At 38.8% G+C, this 17,826-nt stretch overlaps 1 protein-coding gene across 3 annotated transcripts in view; it reads left to right on the plus strand.

The window, feature by feature from the left end:
- TPX2 (TPX2 microtubule nucleation factor) overlaps positions 1-17,826 on the plus strand; it is a 60,742-nt gene that overhangs the window by 26,410 nt on the left and 16,506 nt on the right. For all 3 annotated transcript variants that reach the window (XM_067707772.1, XM_067707774.1, XM_067707773.1), the window contains exons 6-12: positions 4,889-5,017; positions 5,910-6,038; positions 7,789-7,910; positions 8,875-9,026; positions 10,460-10,631; positions 12,632-12,770; positions 13,575-13,791. In XM_067707772.1, the coding sequence (XP_067563873.1) occupies positions 4,889-5,017; positions 5,910-6,038; positions 7,789-7,910; positions 8,875-9,026; positions 10,460-10,631; positions 12,632-12,770; positions 13,575-13,791 (1,060 nt within the window). The remainder of the gene's footprint in view (positions 1-4,888; positions 5,018-5,909; positions 6,039-7,788; positions 7,911-8,874; positions 9,027-10,459; positions 10,632-12,631; positions 12,771-13,574; positions 13,792-17,826) is intronic.

A 17,826-nucleotide genomic window follows, 5' to 3' on the forward strand; every position in this document is an offset into this window, starting at 1 on the left:
GGTATAGATAATCATACAAATTTCCTACTATTTTCTTCTCACATGATTTTGATGGATAAGCTAAAAGATGGCTAAAACTCCTTTGACTCAGAATAGTTAAAAGTCAATAAGGCCTTAGTCTATAATAATAATTTTTCCATGCAGGTGTTGCTTTACCACATATATTTTTAAAATAAATTTATTTATTTATTTATTTTTGGCTGTGTTGGGTCTTTGTTGCTGTGCATGGGCTTTCTCTAGTTGTGGCGAGCGGGGCTACTCTTTTTTGCAGTGCATGGGCTTCTCATTGCGGTGGCTTCTCTTGTTGCGGAGCACGGGCTCTAGGCATGTGGGCTTCAGTAGCTGTGGCTCGAAGGCTCTAGAGTGCAGGCTTAGTAGTTGTGGTGCACGGGCTTAGTTGCTCCGCAGCATGTGGGATCTTCCCGGACCAGGGCTTGAACCCGTGTCTCCTGCATTGGCAGGCAGATTCTTAACCACTGCGCCACCAGGGAAGCCCCACATATATGTTTTAATTTTTATAGTCTCATCCCTTAGCAACTTCTCCCTAAAGACATTCAGCAGTTCTTCTCTTGACTTTATAATATCATTGTATATTGAATTTAAGTAGTGGTCCAAAATGGCCATGTCTTCATGTACGTTGCCTTCTTTCCTTCTAATTTTTAATGAAACTCTGTCCATTTTAAAAAAATTAACTAATTTTATTGGGGTATAATTTACATATAGTAAAATGTACAGCTCTTGAGGGCACAGTCTGATTAGTTTTGACAAGTCTATAATGCAACCACGATACCAACATAGAACAAATTCCATCACCTCAGAACATTCCCTTATTCCTCTCCCTTTAAATTCAACTTTTACTGTTCTTTCTGCCTTCTCACTTTCCCACCTCCCACCCAGAGGCAGCCACTGTTCTGATTTCTGTCACCATAGATTAACTTTGCCTGTTCTAGATATTTTTATAAATGGAATTGTATAGTATGTACTCTTTTATATCTGAGTTCTTTCACTTAGCATGTGCTTTTGAGATTCATTCATGTCATTGCATATATTAATATTTTGTTCCTTTTTATTGCTGATAATAAATTCTGTTGGATGGATATACCACAGTTTATCCATTAACCAGTTGAGGACATATGAATTGTTTCCAGTTTGGGGTTATTATAAATAAAGGTGCTATGAGTAGTTTGCCTATAGATTTTTGTGAGGACATGTTTCTCTTGGGTGAATACCTAGGAGTGAAATTGCTGGACCGTACTGCTAAGTGTATGTTTATAAGAAACAGAATTTTTCCAAAGTGACTGTACCATTTTACATTCCCATTAGCAGTATATGAGAGTATCAGTTGCTCCATATCCTGGCCAACACTTGGTATTGTCAGTCTCTTTAATGATATTTCATTGTATTTTTTTAAAAATAAATTTATTTATTTTTTGGGTCTTTGTTGCTGTGCTCAGGCTTTCTGTAGTTGCAGTGAGCAGGGGCTACTCTCCGTTGTGGTGTGCGGGCTTCTCATTGCGGTGGCTTCTCTTGTTGTGGAGCATGGGCTCTAGGCGCGTGGGCTCAGTAGTTGTGGAATGCAGGCTCAGTAGTTGTGGCTCGTAGGCTCTAGAGCACAGGCTCAGTAGTTGTGGCACATGGGCTTAGTTGCTCCGCGGCATGTGGGATCTTCCTGGACCAAGGCTGGAACCCGTGTCCCCTGCATTGGCAGGCAGATTCTTAACCACTGAACCACCAGGGAAGTCCCTCATTGTGTTTTTAATTTGTATTTTTCTGATGACTGATGATGTTGATCACATTTTCATTTGATTACTGGCCAATCATATATCTGCATATACAGTTGTTTTTTTAGTCTGGCTCCCTGGAGTCTCCCCTGTGCCTGAAAATGTTAGTGGTCAGCCAAGACCGAGTAGAGTTTATACTGAGGCTTAAGTGTTCATCCTCTCTGGTTCTCTTGCTTCTCATTTTGCCTCTAAATTTCCAGTTGTTTTGCCAGCCCTAATGTTTGTCTTCTGATACCTAAAGCTAGTAAGACTTTAGCTGTGTGCCATTCTACTATATACACATTGGGGAATGCACTGAATCAAATAAAAACCAGTGAACTCACCAGTGTCTTACCTAGTGCATTTATGTCTTTTAAGGATGGACACCTTACCAGTTTCTGCTTTTTCACTGGGCCCCCCAGTCTCCTCTAAACATGCATAGTTAGCATATATAGTAATACATAGGAATTTGTGCAGAGTTTTGGCTCAGACTTTGGGTGATACCTTTTCTGTAGCTCTTTCACTACCGGGACTTTCCTCCTATTTCCAGCTGCTGTACTGGCCTGAATTCTATCTTCCGTTATCTACGGCCAATGAGATTAGAGTTTTCTGCTGCTGGAGCTGCTGCATTTGGGGTGTGCCCTCAGGCAAAAAAGCTACTAACTCATAACTCTTAACCTTTGTAGTTGCTTTTCATGGATAAATGTTTCTCTTCTTTCTGCCTGCTTTTGGTCACTTTTCAATGCCTTCAAGTAGTCATATTTTTATATATTGTGTACATTTTGTAATAATATGCAAGAAGATTTGCATGATAAATGCACTCTGTATTACTCCATGTAATTGTTTTTATGAGTACTTTTAGAGATTGATATGAAAATATTTGCAGGTGAAAGATCTGAAATTTGGGATTTGCTTCAAAAGCTAGGCAGGCGTGGATGGAGGGAAAATTGACAGTGTGATTGGCTATAAGTTGAAATTTTTAAATCTGAATGATGAGTAGTACCTGGTGGTTCATTATATTATTCTCTTCACTTTTTACTAAGTTTTAAATTCTTTATGATAAAGATTTAAAAATTAGTTACTCTACGCAATCTAATAACAATTTGAATATATACTAATACATCTTAAGACTTGAGAGAAATTAAACAAGATCTAAATAAGTGGCAGGACATAACCATGTTCATGGTTTGAGAGACTCAGTAATGTAAATATGTCAAATCTCCTTATCTGATGTATAGATTCAACGCAATCTCTACAAAAATCCCAAAGGTTTTCAGTTTGGACATTGATAAATTGATGCTAAAATTTATACAGAAATGCAAAGGTCCAAGAATAGTCAAAATATTTTTGAAGTGTCTAGTAGATAGCAATATTATAAAGACTTTGTGGTATTACCCAAGGATAAATGAGACCAATGGAATCAAATAAAAGCTTACTCTCTCATATATGGACACAATATATGACAAATGTGGTACTGCAGACCTTTGGGGAGAGGGTGTTTTTATTTTTCCCCCTTCAATAAACAATGATTGGACAATGGATAGCCACATAAAACAAAATGGGAATTAGCCCCTACCTCACTCCATAGAAAACAGAAAGTACAAGGTGGCTTGTAGATCTAAATGTGAAAGCTGAAGCTCATGTAAGGAAATATAGGAGAATATCTTCATGACCTTGGAATAGGGAAAGATTTCTTAAATAGAATCCACACAGAAAAACACTGACATGCTTTTAGGGAAGGAGGTTGTTGTATTTGAGCATATTTGTCTAATCAGATGATACCATAAGGAGAGTGAAAAGCCAAGCCTCAGATTGGGAGGAGATATTTGTAACACTAAAAACCTACAAAGGACCTCATATTCACAGAATATAAAGAATTCCAACTAATCAATTAGAAAAGGATTGACAATGCAGTAGAAAACAACCAGGAGGCTTAACTAGCACTTTATGAAAGAGGATGGCCAAATGGCCAGTTAACATGTGAAAAGGTGCTCAGTCTCACGGGGAAAAGCAAATTAAAACCACAATGAGTTTCTACTCTATACCAATTTATATGATTAAAATTAAGTCATCCGACAATACTAACTGTTTTGGAGAATGTAGAGCAGTGTAGACTTTGTAAATTAGTCAGTGTAAGCATAAATTGGTACAAGCACCTTGGAAAATAACTTTAGTTGATAAACCAATGTCTATCGGTGACCTAGCAATCTTACAACTTAACATACCCAACAACAATGTGTACATCAAGAGACATTATGTGAGAATCAACAGTAAGCTGGGTAAATAATGGTATGTTCCTACAATGAATGTTACACAGCACTGAAAGTCAGTGAATTCGAACTACGTGAGTCAGTGTGGTTGAACCTCACAAACATAATGTTGAGTAAAATAAACCAAGACAGAAAAAATGCTTGCAGTAGTCTGATTATTACATAACGTTTTTTGTTTCCTTTCCAAACTAACAGACCATGTTTATGGAATGCATGTTTGTATGGTAAAATGATAAAGAAAAAGTAATCATTACTGTAAAAGTCAAGATAGCATCTGCTGCCAGTGTTTTGTTTCTTAGTCTATGTGGTGATTTCATGAGTCTTCACTTTGTAATCACTTAACTTAATTTTTGTTTTGTGTACTTTTTGTTATGTGTTATATATTTTAACAAAAATAGGAGGCCATGGCTAAAAGAAAGTGGAGAAAATAAACACTTGGTAGTAAATTTCCAGGAGATCTGATTTCTAATTTTAAGTCTGACAGCAATTAGCTGTGTAACAGGGTCAAGTCACCTCATCTTCTTTTACTTTTACTCATACTTCCAAAAGGAGGGAGTTGTACTAGGTGATTGCCAGTGCTCTTTTACAAAATTAAATCAGCTCTATTGAGGTCTAATTTACAAACACCAATGCACTTAAGTACCAACATTTTATGGTGAATTTTCAAAAACGATTAGTAAGACGAGAAGGTATTAGATTTTTAGAGCAGAAATAATGCCACTTTTTTTTTTAGAGCAGAAATAATACCACTTTTTATAGCCCTTTGTAGTTTGACATATTTTCACATTTCTGAGGAGTATTTGCACATATAGTAGATGTATTCATTACAAATAAGTTTTGTCAATTCTTCTACCATAGAAGATCTCTTAGACTCTCTGCTCAGAAGAATTTGGAACAGAAAGAAAAACACCATGTACAAATGAAAGCCAAGAGATGTGCTACTCCTGTAATCGTCAATGAAATTCCACCCTCCAAAAAAATGAGAGTGTAAGTAGCCACAGCTTCTGTCTGCTGACATAGATTTTTACTCCGTTTGCCCCTATGGTAATGGCAAGCAGAATACGTGGTGCTTGTTCTTATTTTTATCAGTTAGGAATGTATTTTGCTGAAGGTAATAAGACCTCTCTATTTAACTAGAGAGGTTTAAAGAATAGTGATTTATTTGCTTCACAGAAGTCTGAAAGTAGTTTGCTTTGGTTCAATGACATCTCTTTGAGTCTTAGGGGTTTTTTTCATACTTGTTGCTCAAGATGGCTGCTCTGTGTTTCTTAGCTTCTTCTTAGTGCTTGTTGCCTCATTATCTGAAGATAGCTACTATATCTCTAGGTATCATATCCATGTTTGAGAGAAGAAGAAGGGTCTGGCAAAGAAAGAGGGGCAGCACCCATATCAGGAAAGTGAAGTATTTTCCAGAAACGCTTATGTTATGCCTCAGTTGACTGAACTGTAAATTAGATCCCCTCTAGTTGCAGTAGAGACTGTTGAAGCAAGTACAATACTTTTGCCTTCATACATTGCTGCCCCAAGCAAAATTGGGGTTCTGTTAATAAGAAAGAAAGTAGAATAAATATTGAGGAGACAACTAGCTGTCTGGCATTTGTTCATTTGATGATGAGCAGTTGGAATCTCTTCCTACCCTCCTGAACCATCACCAGACAGCTCTTACCCTGACTTCTATTGGCATTCTCAAAGTTTACCCATTGTAGCCATTGGAATATATGATCTGATGATACTATTGGAAGAATCTTGCTGTTGAAACATGGTTTTTGTCCTAAAGAATGAGAAAATTTAAGTCATGTGTGGTAGATCTGGGGAGGAGGGTAGAGCAGGATATGCTGTAGGGAATTGAGAGGATATTTTTTGTTCTTTTCAACTCAAGTTCTCACAATAAAAAGAAGCCAGAGGAAGAGGAAGAAGGCAGCGCTCATCAAGATACTTCTGAAAAGAATGAGTCTTCCCCAGAGAAAGCCAAGGGCAGACATACTGTGCCTTGTATCCCACCTGTAAGGTATGATTCTATCCTGAATTTCAGCTTTAGAGTCAGTAGAGTAAAATTACAAATGGGGGGGCTTCCCTGGTGCCGCAGTGGTTGAGAGTCTGCCTGCCAATGCAGGGGACACGGGTTCATGCCCCGGTCCAGGAAGATCCCACATACCGCGGAGCGGCTGGGCCCATGAGCCGTGGCTGCTGAGCCTGCGCGTCCAGAGCCTGTGCTCTGCAACGGGAGAGGCCACAACAGTGAGAGGCCTGCGTACCACAAAAAAAAAAAAAATTACAAATGGGTACATCTACAGTCTGTTTGATGCACATGGAGCTTGGGAAACTCTGAAAGCCGTAACCATGGTAAGGTAAATTGTTTTATGTCCTTGTGGGTGCTTGAGTGTTACAGATTGAAAAAAATTAACTATTAAAACAAACGTAAAAGAAATATAGAAGGAAAAAGTTAGTGAAGGTTCTTACTACCTAAATTGAACAGTTTTTATTTTGCCAAGCTCCCTTCTGGACTTTACTCAAGTAAAATACATATTTTTACAATCAGTGTATAAGCAATCTTTGGGCTCTGCTTTATTCACTTGCTATGAGACTATTTTATTTTCTGTACTGCTACAAAATCTTCACATTTACCCTTTTTAGCATTCTATCAGATTATATTTAACTATTTCCTGTTGAAAATGCTGTTTCCGATTTTTCACTATTATAAGGAATCAATGAACATCTTTACAGGCAGATCCTTTTCTTTGACTAGTCTCCTCAGGATAAGGAAAGAGAAATTCCTTGATCTAAGATTATGGTCAGTTTTCTGGCTATTGATATTTATTGCTAATTTTATTTCCAAAATGAATGTGTGAATTTACAGTGCCATCAACTTTGAATGAATATTTTTATTTCCTTGTAGTCTCATCTGCATTGAATTTTTTTTACTTTAAAAATTGTTTCAAATTTAACTGATATGTTGATGGCATCAGATTATTTTAATTTTTATGTGTTTGCTGACAAGATTGTATAACTATTATTGTAAGCATCTTTTCCAAAGTTCCTCTTGGGTGAATCATCTGTTTTCCTTTTCTGTTTATCTATAAGTGGTCTTAGTGATGTTCTCATTACTAAGAATGGCTACTTTATTTTATTGTTATTGTTTTTTTAAGAATGGCTACTTTAAATTGAACTTTTGCTATGTGTCCAGTATTTCAGAAACATTATCTGATTTAATAGTCACAAGTATCCTGTGAGAACAAGTATTCATATTACCCATTTTACATTGGAGAAAACTGAGGCTCACAGAGGTTAAATAGTTTTCTCAAGATCACATAGGCAGAAAATGAAACAACAGGGTTGGGATTTGCATTCTGGATGGCTTTACTCCTAAGTCTGTTCTCTCTATCACAGTATATATTTTATGTATATTAACCTCTTGCCATGTTTGTTGAAAATATTACTACTGGTATTTTAGTTTTTCTTGTGGCATAAAAGTTAATCATTATATAGTCAAATTTGTGGATATTTTATAATATCTTCTATAGTCTATTTTAGCTGTTTTTTCAGAAACTTTTTCAATATTTTGGAATAAATTTTGTATCTTTTTTTCATAGTGTTATCTAAGTTAATATCAATTTATTAGGTAATACTTTTTGGTTTTGATGGTTATTTTATCACAGGTTAAAAATCTAATCTATATAATGCCTTTAGATTTTTTTAACCACTGAGTCACTTTCTCCTCTCCTCTCTTCTCTCATCTCCTTTACTGATTTGCCTTTTAGGCAGAAGATTCTAAAAAGTACTGAGGAGCAAGAGTTGGAGAAGAGAATGAAAATGCAGCAAGAGGTGGTAGAGATGCGGAAAAAGAATGAAGAATTCAAAAAATTTGCTCTTGCAGGAGCAGGTCAGCTTGGTTCTGATTGAGTCTGATGTATGAGGGGGTGCTTCTCATAATCTTGGTAGGGTTTTTGAAGTCTCTAAAGCACAAAAGTCTTTCTTGGTCAGTAGTCAGCATTAAAAGATGTGTTTATTTAGAAACCTGGACATGGGTACCATTCATATCCCAGTGATCATTCCCTAGAACATTTTACATATGTTGGTCCTTTCTTAGAGCATGCTGTTCCTCTCCATCTCTAACTGAAGAAGTCACACCCATCTTTTGAGGCCTTTTTCCATGAGTCCTTACCTCATTTCTCTAAGTGGAGTTAATTCCTCCCTCCTTTTTTCTCCTAATTCTTTTTCTTTGTATTAGAATAAGAAGGAACTAGGATTGAGACAGAAGATAGAGCAATTGGGCAGACCAGCTTTTTGTTGTCTTCCCATTTTATCCTAGTCAGAGGAAAAGACAGCTGAGTGAATCCAGTTGTAGTTATGGAGGAAAGTATACCTGAGAGAGCTGAAGGGATCAGAGTTCTGCTTTGCTTTAGCATAATTATCATTGGTGGAGTCAAAGCTGTGAAGCTCTGCTTACTGGGTTGAAAAGCATCTCTGGAGTTTATAGGGTATCCCTCTTAGAGATGCTTAGTTAAGTGCTTTTAAAGTCAATTCATAGCTTTTCCTATCAAAAGTATTCCGGTTTCTCTGTCTCCAGAGCTATGACCACAACTGGGAGGTGGGATTCTTCTCCCCTGTGCTACCTTATAACAGTTTGCCTCTGACCGAAAGGCCTCAAACCCAATAGTACTAAATGAATAAGGCACATATATTGGTGTCCCTGAGGACTGTTTCAAGTGTTGGCTTATATGTAGAGAGTGAACAAAGTTAGATCCATGGTAATAGAAATACCAAAAGGACTGGATAAAAGGGGACTTACTTTATGTTCTCTATTCTTAGTGTTATCTGTGTGTTTTACTCTGCTCCTCACTCAGGGCTCCCTGTGAAGAAATCAGTGAGCCAGGTAACCAAATCAGTTGACTTCCACTTCCTCACAGATGAGCGAATCAAACAACATCCTAAGAACCAGGAGGAGTATAAGGAAGTGAACTTTACATCTGAACTGCGAAAGCATCCTCCGTCTCCTGTAAGTTGATAGACTAAATTAATATTCTTGTTAATAATTCAGTGAGGATTCTGGTGTAATATTTGTGGTCACTTAGTTACAATAATATAATTGAGAGGAGCATATGTTTTTGAGTTAAGATAGGTCTGAATCCTCACTTTGCCCCTGTTAGCTGTGTAATCTTGGACAAATCACTCTATGTCTCTGGGAAGCATCTTATCAAGTTGCTGTGAAAACTGAATTGAGAATGTACACAAAACACATAGAATTATGTGTGGCAAATTGTAGGTACAGGCTTGTTACAGCTTGTGCTATAACAAAATTTTTGAAAAAATCTTGTGTCTGCAAAATTGTGTGCAAAATATAACAGGGTTTATGGGGAAAATGGGATTGGGGCAGACCACTCAAATCCAGTTTTGTTACCAGAGCGCTAACAAAAACAGTAACAATCCTAAATAAAAATCCTAGCACTAAGAATTTCTCCTTGCATTTGCAGTCACCATCATGACTTGCTGAAGTCAGTCCTTTGCAATCTTAAATCCTGGGGTTGTGCTTCTTCCTTTGGGACGTAAGTCCTTGAAGAGTTTTGTTTCCAATCAGAGACCAATTTTATCAAAATTAATGACCCAAAGAGTAGGCTTCTTCATCAGTCAGTTTTTGGTAGGATGTGTGGAGAGAATTTGATTCAGGCAGCTGCCTGACCTGATTCAGGTCCAGAAGCCCAATTAAAAATTTTTAAATGGGACTGGGGATGGGATACCTTTGCAGCTTTTTTCACTTCTAAGAAAACTTGCTCTTGATTGCTTCAAAACATTAACATGCTTGGGAAAAATCACCTTATGTACTCTTACAGAACAGATAATTTGTTAAGTTCTAGATGCTTTCTCCCCCTTTTCATTTTATTGTTATTTTTTAATTTTTTTGGCCACGCTGTGTGGCTTGTGGGATCTTAGTTCCCCAACCAGGTATTGAACCTGCGCCTCCTGCAGTGGAAGCACAGAGTCCTAACCACTGGGCCGTCAGGGAATTCCCCTCTTCCCCTTTTTAAAAGATGGGAATAGACTGTTTATAACCCTTGCTCAAGGACTGACAACTTAAGAAGAATAATAATCTTGGCTTTACACAGGCCCTTTTTCTTTCTTTCTTTTTTTGTTTTTTTTGCGGTACACGGGCCTCTCACTGTTGTGGCCTCTCCCGTTGTGGAGCACAGGCTCTGGATGTGCAGGCTCAGCGGCCATGGCTCACGGACCTAGCCGCTCCGCGGCATGTGGGATCTTCCCAGACCGGGGCATGAACCCGTGTCCCCTGCATCGGCAGGCGGACTCTCAACGACTGCGCCACCAGGGGAAGCCCTGACCCTTTTTCTTTTGATCCTCTGTACTGAGTCTGTGGCTTGTGGTAGATCTGAGCTCTTCCATAACACTTCATTTGGGGAACAACTTCTTTCTTTTCAGGCCCGAGTGACTAAGGGATGCACCATTGTTATGCCTTTCAACCTGTCCCAGGGAAAGAAAAGAACATTTGGTGAGACGGCTTCTACGTATGTGCCCCTTGCACAGCAGGTCGAAGCCTTCCATAAACGAACCCCTAACAGATATCACTTGAGGAGCAAGAAGGATGATATTAGTAAGTTTCTTTCCAATATCATACCTGGCTGGAGCCTCCCCTAGAATTCCCTTTCCTTACATCTTAGGTGCAAATTTGCCTTTAGTTGAAATCCTCACTTTTGAACTAAAGCATGGCATGTGCCTGTATGCAGACAACAAATGTATACATAGTTGAGCATTTCTCAAACCACCCAGCTATCTGTCCACTTATACCCATCAACCACCTCGATCCTCCTGATCAATAATTGGCCAAGGGGAATTGAGTTAACCTGAGATGTCATTACACATCAAGGCTATCTTTACCATGTGTCAGTGTGCATTTACTCACCTACAGAAAATGAAAGCATTCCATTCACTTAAGGTTGTGTGCTTTTTGTTCAGCAATTCAATAAATGTTTTACCACTACAAAGCAGACACTCTGTGTGGTGTAGGGAGTATAGAAGTGAGCAAAACGGACTTGGTGCTACTCAATATCAAGTTTCTAATTCAGTGAGACAGATAAACAAATAGGTCATTACAAATTATGGTAAGTGCTGTGCATGTGGAGGGAGATGTAAGAATCAAGGGAGGTGCGAGATAGGGAGAGCAGGTCTGTATGCTGAGAAGTCCTTAGCAGGGAAAGAAGATGAAGATAGAGGAGAGAAAAGAGATAACCGATGATTAAGTCCCTGTGCAGGCAGGTAGGAGAGGGATACTTAACACAAGTGGAGTGATTGTTCTTTGAAAGGAGGGTGGAAGAGAGCAGTGGGTGCAGGTGCTGCTGAGTTTGATCTATATTTCTGTTTTTGTGCCAGTACCATGAAGAGGCTGTCTTTTCTCCATTGTATATTTTTGTGCTGTTGAGTTTGTAGATTTGGTGGTGAACAGATAAGAGTAATCTAATCTAATAGCATCTATCTTTATGAAAATAATTCCTACGAAAAGAAGCTAAAGAAGTTTCAGGAGTGGAGGTGTGGTATACAATAGTTGTCAAGAGTGTAGGGTAGTATTCTGGATAAAGCAGAATCCGTTTGTTTTGATTTTGAAGGTTTCTAAATTTTTTCTGCCTTTGCATAGGCACTGTTTAGTGCTATGTTAGGTAGCCAGATGAATTCCTTTAAGGACAGCATTTCCTAATATTGTTATTATGTTCTAGTAACCATTTGTCAGATTTTATATTATGAAAATAATGAAATGTCTTTCTTTATTCTAATGGAAATGTAAATATTAACCATGACTTTCCAAATAATACATGACTGTTAGAGTCTTATATACATTGCTCTTAGAATCTTGGTCCTGGCAAATAGAAAAATTATTTTTTGCAATTTTTATTTAAAACTTTGTACCGTTATAGCTCAAAAATAGTTATATGTATACTTGAAGGCTGGCTTATTTCTAAAATAAGTAGATTTGGTTTCCATCTCCCACTGTTAGGTAATAAGGTCTAAATTAGAGGATTCATTCTGTGTAATTATGAAAATTGACAAGGTTGCTCCTGGCCAGATAAATCATTATTTTCTATGAGTGGTGATGATGATCTTAATATTGATGCTTTGACATAGTTTTTTCTTACTTTTTCCATTTGACTTTCTGTGAGAGGTGGTCTTGATGTTTTGATGTAGACACTTTTAGGGAATACATAATATTGGGAGTTATTACTTGGTCTTTAGAAAGGCCTTATTTTAAAGCTGGAATAAGTGAAAATCTTATTTGTCAATAACAAGCAAAATAGTTAGCACTGTCAATAGAAAGTCAGTACAGGCCTGTGCAGTGAAAAGGAATCCATCAGACATAAATGGATTTCAGATTCAGAAGACGATAGCAGAGTTTACCCAAGGGCTGCCTTCATCATACCCTTCAGTAAAGAGTGACAGGGGAGAAAGGACTGAATGTTTATCAGATTGACTGACATGAGCTGAGCTGAGTGTAGAGGGCCAGCCACTCTGGTTTGGCATCTCTGGGCTGCCTAGCTGAGTCAGCACCTACAGGTATACGGGGTCTTGGAGAGCTAAGTGAATGTCTGTGATCTTGGTTTACAGCTCTGTTACCCTCCAAATCTGTGGCCAAGATATGCAGAGACCCACAGACTCCTGTGCTGCAAACCAAACAGCGTGCAAGACCTGTGACCTACAAAAGTGCAGCAGAACAGGAGGCTGAGGAGCTCGAGAAACTGCAGCAGTAAGTTTCACTCAGTGTTTGAGGAGGAGTTCCAAGAACGTGCCTACTTTCTTTTCAGTTCTGTAAGGGGGACAGTTAACTATTTTTCTTGCCTTGGGAATTATGGCATTTGAGCTACAGGCTCTGCCTTGCCACTGTGATGAAAGGATTGAAAGTGGGAATATGGAGCTGTCCTGAAGTGTAAACTGGTAAAACACTATTGTGGAGGTTGCAGTGGGAGAACTTACTTATGATTCCAATAAGGAGTGTCCTCTGAGGTTAATTTAGGTAGATCTCATCTTTTTATGGCTACCCGAGGGAACTGGAACTTCATGTGATTAGTGCTAGAGTTTGTCTCCTGTATTCTTCTTTCTTCCTTCTTGTACTTTCTTTTTCTAAAAAAATTATTTATTTATTTATTTGGCTGCGCCACGTCTTAGTTGCAGCATGAGGGCTCTTTTAGTTGTGGCATGCGGGATCTAGTTCCCTGATCAGGGATTGAACCTGGACCCCCTGCATTGGGACCCCCTGCATTAACCACTGGACCACCAGGGAAGTCCCCTTCTTTTACTTCTTTTTAGAAGGGGGAGTTTCCTCTTGCAGAGAAACCGCAATCTTTAAAGTGGTGGGAATATTAGACTGTCTCATTTATTCTTTGCTCTAGAGGTAGAGACAGTGGCTATGAAGAGAGTTGAAATTTTGTTGTGCATTATGGGTAATCTTAATGAGTATTATTTTTCTGGTTTTGGCTTACTTTGTTGTTTATGTAGTTTTCATTTTATTAAAATATTTTTTGTGGTTGTCACTTAAACTCTCACCTTACAGATACAAATTCAAAGCACAGGAACTTGATCACAGAATTCTTGAAGGTGGACCCATCTTGCCTAAGAAACCGCCTGTGAAGCCATCCACTCAGCCTATTGGCTTTGATTTGGAAACTGAGAAGAGGATCCAGGAGCGAGAGTCAAAGAAGAAATTGGAGGATGAACACTTTGAATTTCATTCTAGGCCCTGCCCTACTAAGATCTTGGAAGATGTTGTGGTAAGAGTGGGGAGGCTCGGCGAGCTGGCAGAAGTGCCCTGCTCATGACCACAGATCCACCCATTCACAAATGTTTGAGTAGATACATGATCAGGGCATCATAATAGGAGCTGTGGGTGATAAAGAGACATGTCAGAGGTGGATTTTGCTCTCAGGAAACTTAAAGTCCAGTAAGGGATACAGTATAGGTATAAATAATATAAAGAGTGACAGAAGTGCTCTAAGAGAGGTGACAGTTAAAAGTGCTATAAGTATTCAAAGGAGTTAATGATTTCTTCCAGATAGAAGGTTCAGGGAATGCTTTGTGGAGGAGGAAGCATTTGATCTGAGCCTTGGCAATGTATAGTAGTCGTCCTCATCATCGTCATCTTCCTGTCGTTACTGTCATAATAGCTGACACTTTCACTATGTGCCAGGCACTATGTGCTCCAAGCCCTTTTTGTATATTAACCCATTCATTTTGATCAGAACCCCTTCAGGTTGTGTACTCTAATTCTCACCAGTTTCAGATGAGGCACTTGAGTGACAGAGAGTTTAAGTAGCATTCCTAGGGTACTCAGCTGGTAAGTAGTGGAACAAGTATAAGAATTCAGGCACTCTGGGTCCAGAGTTTGTGACCTTACACTTCATTATATTGCCTCTCCACTCTATGGTGGAATTTGGACTTGTAGAAATGCAAATGAAATGGACTGACCAAGCATTCCAGGCAGTGGGAGTAACATAAAAAAAGTCCAAAGGTGGAAAGCATGGGGTGGCTACTGGGAACTGTAAATGGGTCATTTAAGCTGGAGAAAAGAAGTATATCCAGAGGAGCACCTGGAACCTAGATTAGAGAAGTGGGTTGTAGTTTGATGATGGGCTCACAGTCATGATTTGAGAGAAAATATACAATCAAGAAGAGATGCCACAGTCAGAGAAGAAGTAATGGAGTTCAGCACCTGCATAAGTGCAAAGATGGTTTTCAGGTATATTTCCAGGCAGATGGGGAATCATCCTCCTTCCAGTTTGAATCACCTTATGTCCAGGTACTAAGAACTGTTTTCCCGTCCTCTTTCTTTTTGCTTATCCTTTAGGGTCCCCACAGTTTTAAGTGAAAGTGTGCACCAATATACAGTTGGCCCTCCTTATCCATAGGTTATGTATCTGCAGATTTAACTAACCATGGATTGAAAATATTCAGGAAAAAAACTAGAAAGTTCCAAAAAGCAAAACTTGAATTTGCTGCACTCAGGCAGCTATTTACATAACATTTACATTGTATTAGGTGTTATAAGTAATCTAGAGATGACTTAACGTATACAGGAGGATGTGCATAGGTTATATGTAAATACTACACCAATGTAAAGGACTTGAGCATCTTCGAATTTTGGTATCTTTGGGGGTCCTGGAACCAATTCCCTCAGGATACTGAGGGACAACTGTATTACCTTTGACTGGCTATTTAGTTTTGTTTATTTTCTTAGCACTAAGTCAGAAGCAATCCGAAGTTATATTTTCCAGGCTTTAAAAAAAGCATGGTGATGCTTACAAATGATTCTTCCTCTCTTCCCTCGCCAATATCTTCTTTCAGTTTGAGAGCTTTCTGCACATGGGACCTCTTTTCTATTCACAACGCTTTTCTTTTTCTCTTTTTCTTTCTTTTTTCTTTTTTTCTGTGATGCATACGTATGATAGGCCAGACTCTGTTACAGAAACTTTTTTTTTTTTTTTTGGCGGTACACGGGCCTCTCACTGCTGTGGCCTCTCCCGCTGCGGAGCACAGGCTCTGGACGCGCAGGCTCAGAGGCCATGGCTCATGGGCCCAGCCACTCCGCAACATGTGGGATCCTCCCAGACCGAGGCACGAACCTGCGTCCCCTGCATCAGCAGGCGGACCCCCAACCACCGCGCCACCAGGGAAGCCCTGTTACGCAAACTTTTAAGAAACCTCTGCCCACTCAAGTGATTAGTCTCCAAGAGTTGTGCCTTCTTTGTCATTACCTGGTGAGGAAATTGTTCTGAATACAACAAGGGAACTGTAGTTTGTATGCAGACCTCAGAATCCTAGACCCAGAAGGGCTCAGAGTTTTCACTTTACACATCAGAAACCCAAGGCCCAGAAAAGAGAAATGACCTCCATGAGGCTTCTGTAACGTGCATTTGGCACCTTACTTTTAATAACATCTTTTTCTCCAAGCTCCTGGCTTTTCCCCCTGCTACAAGTTTTTTTTGTTTTTTATTTAATTTACCTATCACCCTCTCGATTTTTACTGTATTCTTTGTATCTCCTATACCAATATTGACTTTAATTGACTTTATATATTCTTAAAATCATCAGCTCATTTTAAAAGTAATTTTAAGGGGAACATATAAATCATTATGTAAATGGAAAATCAGTACTTTTGGCCATGAATAACAACAATAATAGCTAATACTTCTATAAAACTTATGTGCCAAGTTTTATTCTAAGCTCTTTATATGATAACTTACTTAATTCTCATAACAACCCTATGAAGTAAACACTGTAGATACTATTATCAGTCTGTTTTGTAGAGGTCAGATAACTTGCCCAAGATCACAAACTAGCCAGTGGCAGAGCTGGTATCTGAATATGGTTCCAGGGTCCATGCTCTTGTGTTAAAATAGAAGGTACCTTTTAAACTAAAAGGTTCTTAGGAAAATATGTGATTATTTTTTAAAAAAACATGGTCTACATCCTTTTCCATACCACCAGTATTACCTGAACTCCATTTTTAGAAACACTGATTTAGGAAATTGGTTTGGCAGTTTGTTGTACTTTGGAAATGTTGGGGTGAAGTGGTAAGTGGGGAAGGGTGACTAGAGTTCATTAGGAGTTAAGTGAGATCTTAGAGTAGCATTGTACCAGGTAAGGCCTTGTTGAGAATTCTGGATAAACAGATGAGCAAAACACTAGGTAAGTATGTTAGATGCTACTGAATGGTAGGGAAGTGATTGCCAAATCCAACTGGTTCTCAGAATCCTCTGGGATTTTATTATATAAACAGATTCCTGGGCTCCACCCCTGGAGTTTTGCTTTGTTAGGTGCAGCATAGATTAGAGAGAGCCCTGATGAAGACCTTAGTGTCTGACACACAGTAAGCAGTCATGTTGTTAATAGTAATAACTATTGCATGCTTATGTTGTACTGAGTGTTTTGTGCAGATTATCTTATTTATTTCTCATAACAACTCTTAAAAAAAATGTTCTTTTTTTTAACATCTTTATTGGAGTATAATTGCTTTACAATGGTGTGTTAGTTTCTGCTTTATAACAAAGTGAATCAGTTATACAATGTTCTATTTTTAACCCTACTTTTCAGATGAGGAAAGAGATGCTGAGAGGTGTCTAGTATGCAGAACCAGGATTTGAACCTGTCATCTCCTTAAACACTTATTCTACCCCACAATGCTGTTATCACTGTTTATTTTGGCAAATGGCAGTATCTGAGTTTGATGCTGGCTCTTTGCAGCTCTCTCCCTACTGAAATTTCCAGTGACATCACTTCAACTTTTGGATTCTAGAGAAGCAAACCAGAAAAGGAGGCAAAGATGTATTTATTCCCTTCCACTCTTCTTCATTTTTTAGAAAGAGAGGCTTTGAAAGAAGAATGTGGCTTGCCCATAGAAACGTTTTTAAAAGTTGGTGGCAGAACTGAGGTTAGGTGTCTTAACTTCTAGTGTTGGACCCTCAGGCAGCAGAAGAGCCTGCCTCCCAGAGTCAGAATGCAGCTATCTGTCTGACACTGTTGTCCCCATTCATGTCCCCTGGTGCTGAAGCTCTCTTTCCATGCGTCCTTGTGGTGTTTCTTGTGCTCTCCAGTGAGTAATTTTAGCAGCAACATTTTAGGGACTTGGGGAGACCAGCAGGCTTTAAAAAAAATTTTTTTTTTCATACTCCTTGAGATATAACATTGCTTCATGGTAATCTCCTAATTGCTCTGGGACAGGCCTGAGAACTTGTCCCAGGGCACTTGGGGGCATATCCTGCCTTAGGGAGAAGTGCTCACCCCTAACATCCCATCCCCCATCCTGGGCT

Source organism: Pseudorca crassidens, chromosome 15 (genome assembly GCF_039906515.1).
Source record: "Pseudorca crassidens isolate mPseCra1 chromosome 15, mPseCra1.hap1, whole genome shotgun sequence".
In the NCBI taxonomy this organism is placed as follows: domain Eukaryota; kingdom Metazoa; phylum Chordata; class Mammalia; order Artiodactyla; family Delphinidae; genus Pseudorca; species Pseudorca crassidens.